The sequence below is a fragment of the Miscanthus floridulus genome, chromosome 2, assembly GCF_019320115.1.
Source record: "Miscanthus floridulus cultivar M001 chromosome 2, ASM1932011v1, whole genome shotgun sequence".
Taxonomy (NCBI): domain Eukaryota; kingdom Viridiplantae; phylum Streptophyta; class Magnoliopsida; order Poales; family Poaceae; genus Miscanthus; species Miscanthus floridulus.
Window position 1 is genome coordinate 25470177 of NC_089581.1, and position 10424 is coordinate 25480600.

The 10424-nt window shown below is 41.1% G+C and overlaps 1 protein-coding gene across 1 annotated transcript in view; it reads right to left on the reverse strand.

The window, feature by feature from the left end:
- LOC136536234 (uncharacterized) overlaps positions 1-10136 on the reverse strand; it is a 48803-nt gene extending 38667 nt beyond the window's left edge. The window contains exons 1-3 of the mRNA XM_066528597.1: positions 10025-10136; positions 9745-9954; positions 9628-9678 (exon numbers count right to left, since the gene is read on the reverse strand). Of these exons, the coding sequence (XP_066384694.1) occupies positions 9628-9678; positions 9745-9954; positions 10025-10136 (373 nt within the window). The remainder of the gene's footprint in view (positions 1-9627; positions 9679-9744; positions 9955-10024) is intronic.
- Between the last annotated feature and the right edge of the window lie 288 nt (positions 10137-10424).

Here is a 10424-nt window from a genome sequence, read left to right on the forward strand (position 1 = left end):
TTCCAATTGGTTTTGGGTTCGGTATCAGTTTTGTTCATATTAGTAATTTCTTCATTGCAACAGATGTCTTACTTCGAAAGAAGCCATTTCAATGCGAGCAACCTTGCGTTTTTGTAGCTAGGGGTGGCACTAGGACCCCAGATGATGTTGATTGCTATTTGGGGATGGAGCATTCACCCGGACCGACTGTTGATTGTTGAAGCCACTGTTCGTCACCTTCTCAGACCACAAAATTTGACAAGAATCGTCAAGACCCTGTTTGTGGAGAGATTTTTATGCTTTACAGGACTAGACAGGAAGTAGACATACTTTATAGATACGATGTGTCTATGGATGGAGATGTTGTCATCTTCGCTACAGTTCACTACCTCTGGCTTTTGGGACCGCATCAACTAATTGAGTACCTTAGCAACTACCTACCCATCTAACATTAAGTCTTAGAATTTGTGAAACTTTTATGTTAATGAAGTTTATGGGTACTGATAAAGCCTCTGGATTAGTATGTATGAGTACTGAATAATCATTGAACTATTACTTTGTTTGAAATGTTAATTGAATCAGTTGGTCTTGATTGTGATCCACGTGTACACCTCTATGTAAGCACAGAGGATCCAAAACAGGCCTTCTTCTATAGGTGGATAGTACCCTAAACTGCCGGTGACACAACATTTCATTTTGGTGGGAGTGCGAGGGTTTTCAAGGACGTTTTGGCGCCTTAGCAGGAGGCAAAAGCGTAGACAAAAGACCCAAGCTGACCTCTTCACTCAGAGTGTGCAACACTTTGAACCCTGACTGCTCCATGGCTGCATCTAACTCCAACTCCTCCTAGTGATCAGCATCATCCTACGGCGCCATCGTGAGAAGAACACCAGCTTCCAGTGGAGGAGGCTACAATGGGAGGGGGCCACCCATCCCATGTCATGTCAAGAACCACCCCTACATATACCAGCCACCACTTTTGTGTCACTACGGCTTGAAGACACCTCAGTGGATTTCATGGAGTGATGGAAACCCAGGACATCAGTACCACAGATGATGCAGGGCAATTAATGTAACTTGATTTCTTTCTTGTTCGTTCTGTTTTTGAGAAAAATTGAAGACTGCCATTATAATTTTACTAAATTGGAGATTTGCCATCCTGTCCCACATGTAATTAACTCATGTGTGCCCCACATGTCAGTGAGATACCAGTGGCAAATCTCCAACTTTGCTAAATTATAATGGCAAATCTCCAAATCTCCTGTTTTTCGCAATGCAAATATTGAAATCCCACCCACTGTACTTATGTTAATTTGGTTTTTTCACAGTCTGACTTAGATTGCTGGTTTTATGAGTGGTATGATCCCCATATGGAAAATATCTGAAGACGTTGATTTTGGATTTACGTAACATGATTTGGGAGCTGAAGGTGGAGGCCAATGTTAGAACAAATGAAGAACAGCTGCAGGAGGTGGAAGAGATTATGCCACAGATTAAAGAAATGGCCAGGGTTCCAACGAAGATGATGAAAGATTGCGTACCTTTGAGAAAGAAATGTGCTTTCTGTTCTTCTTTCACCTATTTTTTACTTACTTTAGTTCTTGGCATGTTCATTGGCAAGTTGCTTAGTTCATCACCGCAGTAGATTCAAGTATCAATTTATGTATCAAACTTAAATCTGCCACTTTTATACAACTACTGTTGAACTGAATGAAAGGTGATTAACCAGGTGTTCAATTTATTGAACTATAAATTCTAGTACATCCAAGTATCAATTGATGTGTTGGAGGCATCCTACTTCCTTGGATGTTGGGCCCTGGTATAGGGGCAACCAATTTATTGAACTATATATATACTCTCCTACGGTCCTACCACACCTTCCTCCCATCCATTCCCCACTCTGCTCCCTTACTCTGCTTCACCCTGCTAGCGTCAGATGAAAGGCAGCCTCTCTTGTGCTCACTGCTCCTTCACCTCCAACCTTGCTAGCGCACAAATCTTCAGCGCACTGTCCCTGCTTCTCTACTCCATCTAGATCTAAGGTAACTACACTAGATCTGCTCCTTCACTGGATTCTATATTCCTTTGTATTGCTCTCTCGTGCTCTCTGCTCCTTCACCTCCAACCCAGCTACAGTATTTTCTTGGATCTACAAATAAAAATGCATCTTCTCATTCTGGAGTTTGTGGCCTTTTATCTCTGTGGAGTGCAGCTTGTGAGCCTTATTGTCCTTATTATTGGTTCACCGAATTAGTGCTTTGTGAACAAAGTCGATGAGCTAAATGAAAGTGTATCAATTGATGTGGGCAGGGTTGAAGTGGTCAAGGCTCAGGATGACATGGAGATTGATAATGATCCTATGGGGGTCGACACCGGTCTATAGGATCTTATGGAGATTCACAATGATCCCATGGAGGTCGACTAGGATCTGCATGGAGAATGATTAATTATGCAACCAATGATGTACATATGAAGGCCTTTTAACTTTTGCATAGTGTCAGCCTAATTAGTATCTGCATTTTAGCTTCCGGCATGCTTGTTAGCTTGGTAGTGTCGACCCACTTATTTGGTATGAATGTATGGAACTCCAGTTGGATTCCTTTCAATCTGAGAGTACTGGCATTGTGCTTTCCTTATGTTTTCTAAGTACGTAGTTTGGCTTTGTTTCAATGTAAATCTTTGTGCCTTATTATTTACCATCGAACTCAAGTTGGCTTCCTTTCAATCTAAGTACTGGACTTGTGCTTTTCTTAGTTTTATAAGTGTGCAGTTTTGCTTTGTTTCAAATCCAAACATTAAAATCATGTGCCTTACTACTCATCACTGTAACATACGGAGGTCTTCGGGTGGTACTAGGAACTAGCCGCCGGTGATGGTACCATACATTCACTGCTGCTTAGTTGCAGAATTTTCAATCCCGCGTTTGAACCCTTCCATGCTGAGCTGATGAAAGTTTGATTCCTGCATGTCGTAAAAGTTATGCAGAGAGCAAGCAACCCCTACCCCCGCCGCCCCCTCCCTCCCCACACACACATAGATTTTCTTGTCCTCATTGCTGCTGTTCATCATCGCCGCTCCTGCTCATCACCACTGCTCAGCTCTTGCTCCACATAGGTGCACATCGTTGGCTTGTCCACACAGATCCACTAGCGAACGAGCTACTGCTATCATCGGCATTGCCACTCATGCTCACTGCCGCTAGATCCAAAGGAAAGTGTAATGAGGCCTTACTTGCATCGCCATACCTTCTCAAAACTCATCTCCTTACTATTGTTTATTGATGCAATTCCACAGCATGGTGGCCTCATCTCTTCGGCTGGTGGTGTCCTTCTAGATGAAGGAGGCCCCAAACATGAGGAACACAGTGGAGAGCCTCTTAGATGATGTGCTTGCTGACATCTTCCGCTACCTCCCCGCCCGGTCCTTGTGCTGCTGCAAGTGTGTCTGTCGCTCATGGAAGTATGTCATCTCTGACTCCTATCACTGTAAGAAGCTTTCATAGACTATTGTCGGCTTCTTCTATGGCAGCTGGTGGAAGAAAAATCACCACTTCACCAGCATCACCGGTGAACGGACCTCCTTGTCCTTCTTGCCTTTCCCCCTTCAAAAAGTCCTAGTCTCAGATTATTGCAGCGGCCTCATCCTTTGCTAGTGTGTTGGGCCTAATGGATTACGATGTTATGTTGTCTGCAATCTGGTGACCCGCAAATGCATGTACGGCCATGTAGCATTCGTTCTGTTGGTCAGGCTCACTTAGGTATCGACCCAACATCCTCGCACTTCCATGTGATTGAAGTTGAGGTGGAGGGTGTGTGCGTAGGTGTGGAGATCTACACATCTAAAATTGCAACATGGATCTTTAAGGAATCTGAATGGGGGGAGGGTATTGTTCTACGTTCAAAATTGAGAAGTGTTTTTACTAATAGTTTTCTGCACATGCTTGGGTACTCTACGATAGTTGCTGTGGATATAGAGGGAAAGACATGGAGGACAATTTGTAAACCATGTGGTGTTGAAATTTCCATCCATCAAGCTCAGGGTCACCTATGTGTGTGTTGTGCTAATTTTCATAATATGTCTTAGCTTTTAGTGTGGATACTTGAAGACTATGGTACTAATAACTAGAGATTGAAGCATATTGTGGACATGGAAGAACTGTTTGGACACATGAATATTAAAGTTGGTTCTAAGCTTTGTGATGAGGAGTATAGAGTGATTATAGTTCACCTAGAATGGAATTTCATTTTCCTTGTTGGGAAGGGTAGAACACTGATTGCATATGACATGGACCGTAGAAAGCTATGTCGTTTCATTATGTAAGTCTGTATAGATCAGTATATTTAGTATGCTCTATGTACCGCTTGTGTTAGGGCATTAGTTGAGAAAGATGTTATGGTAGCGTCCATTGTTAGTGTAAAAAGTACTCTTATTTGTGAACATGATTTCTAGATGTAATGATTATATATTTGTATGCTTTGTGTTCATGAAGCTGTTAAGGGCCCAGCGGAATTAGTAACTATTGTGAAACTGGATGAAATTCTATCACCGTCGGATGTAAGCGTCGTTCATTGTTTTCTTATCACCACTGTTGGTGGTGGTGCAAACGTCCAACACTGCCGCTATACGTATGATGCGAAAGGGATCAAAAGTATATCACAGCCGAATCATTTAGTAACCCAACACCAACTAAACGATCATGAAAGGTGAATCGTGGTGCAAGGCGACGGTGACCATGACCTTTGTACTGTTAGTTCATACACTGAAGTGACAGTGGTATTAACCTCTACACAGATGTCTTAGCCATCGAAGGGATAGCGAACCCACACCACAGATAGTCAAGTTGAAGTACAAGGCAACAATACTAGTGACCACTACATAGGCGGTTGATGTGCCCACACGATGGTTTTGATAGCCTCAACACAGGTGGATAATTTGCCAATGTGGTAGTGTTAGTGTATATCGATAGCCGGGTCGTGCTCCAATGCAACGGAAGTAAGGACCTTATCACAGACGGATGATAAGCCAATATGGTGGTGTAGTGTACTCCATAGTCGGTCTTAGATGATGATGGTGATGGCTATGACTATCATTATCGACAGCTTACTACCGAGGCCAAAATTGGACTGCGATGGGGGTTACGACGCGGCTGTGAAAGGTCTTAGTGTAGTAGTGTAGCAACGTAGAATTCATATATGTAAAGCTAATTGAAACAAAAATGAATTGAATTGAAAAGAAACCATAAACAAAAAAGGAAAGAAAAGGAAAAAAGGTACTTTAGTACCGGTTGGCAACACTGACTGGGACTAAACAAGCCAGCCATGGGGCAAGGTCTGGGGGCCAATTTAGTCCTAGTTGGTAATAGTAACTGGGACTAAAGGGCAGCCTTTTGTCCTAGATTCGTAGTCCCAGTTGGGAAATTGGGACTGAAGGGGTTTCCCAACCTGGACACTAGTGTTGGTTAGAGAGTAGTGTAAGAAAGTGCCCAAAAGACACTGGCTTGGGCATGCTATGCAAAAGCAACTAGGTAGTTCATATATCATCTATCGCTACTAATAATTTGTTTCTTTAAGCAATATTTAGTTGGAATTTGGACTTGTAGAAGGTTCCATTGATGATAATGTTGACACTAAGGGTGGCACACAGAATAAATTGCAAGTACACGGCTATCACTATAGCTTTTACCCAAGAATATTCTAGGGTATTGGTTTCCACAGGGAACGTGAGTGAGTTTAAGAAATAACTAAGTTCATCCTATGACACAAGGGTATATGATAGATTCGGTGGAGAGGATTTATATGGTTATGAAACTAGATTGGCAAGGTAGATACAAAGGTTATTCACTTCGGGTCACTAAGCCGTTTAGCAACAGAAAGGGATGAGAAGGGTGCTAAACTGCCTAGCACAAAAAGACCTACGTTTTAACTTGACCGAACGTGGTGGAATCAAATGCTAGATAAGATTGTCACCACCTACTAGCTACCACAAACAAACCATGTAGTAAGCCATAAATAAAAAGAGTGTGTCCAGTTTGCTTTAATTTATTTTTAAGAACTGAATAAAAAGGACACTGAAGATAATCTTTTAAAATGGAAATAATAAATAGTTGCTCTATTGTAATTCCTTTCAAGTACCTAGTTTTCAGCCTTGAATTCTTCCAAGTTTTAGATAAGATCGTTTTGATATAAGGATTTACTCTGAACTTGAAACTCGTGGGTAGCATATGCTTGATCTAAGTCTAGGTAATTGATGGATATGATATGAGAAGGTTTGAGCTGTTGTTTATCGTGTTCCGAGTGAAACTAAAGTTCTAGAGGTTTATCTTTTGAAAAACATAAAAATACTATATGATGAGTTCCTGTATGACAAATCTTGAATTTCTACCAGAGCCATACATGTTATTCAGGCTAGGAAAACTTTCACATATATGTTGCTTGCTTTTGCATTGAGTTTAGTCAAGCTTTGTTGACCCTTATAAGAGGTTTGTCATGCTCTTAAAATCAAGATCACGTACACACCACCCACATATGAACTACTCCTACATTAGGAGTAGGCACAAAAACATGCCATTCTATTTAGATCACCCAAAAATATTTTACTCCTACACTAGGAGTGAACACCAAAAATATTCTTGATAGGTTTTCCCATCCCTCAAATTAATGCTGCAAGTTCTTGTTCTATCTCTCAAAAATTTTGTTGCAGAAAAGAGACATGGGGCTATGCAAAAGTTATTCATAAAAAATAAAAAAAAGAATTGAAAAAGATGGACACAAAAGTGTTCAAGATATCTAAAACAATAGGTACTTAGATGCTCGCCTGAAAAAAAAGAGATGAATAAGATAGCCCCTGCTCTCTAGCAAATGTTTCCAAGTTTTGAAAGAGTGATATATTTTCAAGGAGCAAAGTAGAATTAGGTTAGCCACCAAATATATATCCACACACATGCACATCTTGATTTGATTGTATGACTCAACTCTCTTTGGATCTGAAGTTTAACTTTACAATATATGCATTGCAAGTATGCTCTAGCTTTCTCCCTACCTATGAACTCCACATAAGCTTTAGTTGTATGAAGAGAAAAAAAAGGCATAACATCTTTACTGCCTTTGGTGAGGATCCACAAATACCACATATATTGAGAGACTTGAGAGTATTATACAATAGAATCTCTGAGTTTTATTTTGAAAACTTATAAAAACTCTGAAATAATGGTGGAACAAAGAACTTAAGACATAGTGCTTGACTTGATCATTCTGTCTTTCAATTACTCAAGACCCAAGTGAAAGCTAAGAAGCCCCATGGTTGAAGGTAATATCGGTAAGTTTGAAAGTTGGATCAGTTTATTCTAATCCGAAGAAGAATTTTTTATTAAACGCATGTGTACTTTTGAGGAGTGAAAATATTGTAGCAACTCCTGATCCATTACTGAGTTTGGCTTTACTCAGGGGCTAGCAAAGGTTAAGTGTGGGGAAGTTTGTTGACGATAGTTAACGTTCATCATAAACCGTCAATATAACTTATATAAATGCATAAAAAGGATCACCAACATAGGTCTAGGGGTTTAAACTAATAAATTTCACAAGTTTTGGTGAATATGTGTTTGCAGAGAAAACAGTCAAGGTGGACCTAAATGTCAAAATTAATTATGCTTATCCGTGGCGTAAACAACATTAGAAGACTCTAGAAGACTCTCCACCGAATATCGAGCTGAGATGTTGACATGGGGGCCAACCAGCCCCACCTGTAGGTCAGCCAGCCTGTGGGACCCACGTGTGAGCCTCCCCTTCGAATGTTGATTCTCCACCGCCTTCTAGATTGCATGTATGCCGTTCTTTCAAGTCAGTTTGATCCGAGGGCTCAGAATTGATGCTCCGGCCTATATATAGCAGCCCCTACCCCGTCCCTCAGGCCATCTTGGAAACCCTAATTCATATCTCTCATTCAGATGAACACACATCAGGAGGATTAGGTCTAGAACTCTCTAATGTAGTGGATTAGTAGCTTGGGAGTGAGGGTCGAGTTGGGCTCATTCTCAAGTTCCAGATCTAATCTTGGAGACTCGACAAAGCCTTGTGTCTTCACTTCTATATCTTGTAAGACTTACTATCAATTCATTATATTATTATCTACATGGCTATACTTACTTTGAATATATATCATGCTTAGTTGAGGTTATCATTACTTTTGTGTGCGGGTTCATAGAGCGCTTAGCCTGCTATAGTTTATCGATTGGGCTAAGTAGTCGAGCCTCATGTAAGCATGGTGCTTATATGATGATCTGCCTATGAGTACACCCTGTTCTCTAGTTGTGTGGTAGCAGCAAGTGGTGACAGTCCCATCTATCCTTTGTAGTCCACGCCAAATTGAACAGGTTCTTAAATTATAGGACCATAGTCGCGTTAGTAGAGTTATCTATTATGGGTGCTCTACCATCTAAGCGGTGTCCCAAAGTGCACAAGAGTAGAGTTAGTCTTAGCTATAGTGGGATATATATATACTTTAATCATGTAATAAGAATATCATAGGAATCTACCTCACCCGTTGCTCTCCCGAGTTGACTAGTTATTTATCTTACTGATCTATCCCCTGAGTATTTTTATGCTTAAATCCTATCATTACCTTTACCCCTTGCTCTAGCTATGCAGGTATGTTGACTGATAGATATTCCTTTATTACTCAATAAGTCTTTACTCCATTGTTTTCTTGTGGTAAATATAAATAACGATACCTACAATACTCCCGGTAAAATGCTACAATGGTATTGTGCCCTTGAGGAATCCTTTATATTCTATTTGCACTTATAAATACCAACAACCTTAAGTGATCAAAGTACTCATTTAAACTGAACACCAGTCACAAGAGGGGCCATTGTACTCGACGGAGCACTCGACCTCAAGTGAACAAGGTTCTCATTAATCATTTCAAAATTACTACCATTAGAGATCTTATGAGATTGATCTCTAGTGATCAAAGTAAGTGAAACTAACATGTCACAAAGGTACTCTATTTGTTTCAAAATTGTACTATCGTCTACTGGTAGGGGCCTTTTTCATAAAATTGAAAGAAACCAATTGAGGGTTGTTGGAACTAACCGAACAAAACAAAACTAGTTACCCCCATATCATTGGTCCTTTTTGATGTTTTGGCTACACTTCCTTCTCCCTGACTCAAACATGCTCGGGGGTTGGAGCCTACCAGTGGCCCCATTCGACGCCCTTTCAGTTATAGAAAGGATCGGGGGCTACCCTAAAACGACAGACATTCAAACAGCTAAGCTAATCTTTATCTAGAACATCGATCAACATTTTTCACATAAAGATTAGGGAGGCGATCATCTACTCTATTAAGTCTCTACTCTTTATTTGAATGATTTTTACTCAAACAAAGAGTTGGGGGCTACCATACATATATACCTACCAAACCTCGATTTTCCTGAACGCATAGAAGCTAGAACGCCCGAACACACACAGTTGCTAGGAACATTTGTACAGATAGACCGTTTGAGTCTCAAGTACACCATAATTATAGATAAAATAAAACTGCTTAAATGATAAAAAACAATAATGTGTTCAACATTACGAAAATTGTCTCAAGGCAGGGCTAATGTTCCAACAACATGGTGATTGATGCAAGATAAAAAAAATCACTTACCATCTTCATCATCATCGTCATCAACGGAGAAATCGAGCTTCTCAACAAAAGCTATGGCCGTGGGGCAGATTTTATCAAGTAACTGCTGAGCATCATCCGCCTAGCTACAATTGTAACCTTGCAATATGAGGCTCGGGTCAAAATCAGGCTGGTGGCTCTTGATGACTCCCACCACGTGCTCTACAGTAGTGATGGCTCCCTTGGTCAACTTCTCTTCAACAGCAGCCCGACGCTCCTCAGTAGCCTCAAGCTTCTTTTGCATCTCCTCAGCCTGCTGCTTCAAAGTCGCCTTCTCCCTCTCCAGGATCCTAATGTGCTTGCGCAGGCCTGAGGAAAACAACAAGAAGTCAGCACCCAAATAGCAATGGGTGCATTTCAAAACTACACCAAAGATTACTTTCATTACTCTCCACAAGATCATACACCTCCTGCTGCAGCTTAACATTGTCTGAGTCAGACTGCTTGGCCCTTTTGAGATCTCCTTCCCAAAGATCACAGAAGCCTTGCATCTCCTGGACAAGGGCCCGCAGTCGAGAGGGGTTTCTCTCTAGGAGTACAGCCTCGGCCCCCTAAACCTAGACAGTGGTCGTCAGGGCCATGTTCAGAACGTCAGAAGTTGGGGTAGCACCGGGCTCTTCAGCGGCAGTCTTTTTCGAGCCTTCGGGAGTTTTGGTGTTCCTTCAAAATAGCAATTAAATGTAAAGAGAGGGAAAACTTGAAAAAAAAAACATGGACAAAATCACTAGCCAATAACTCACGGGTCAAGCGGGATCAAGCACTTTAGCTTCTTCGATCGC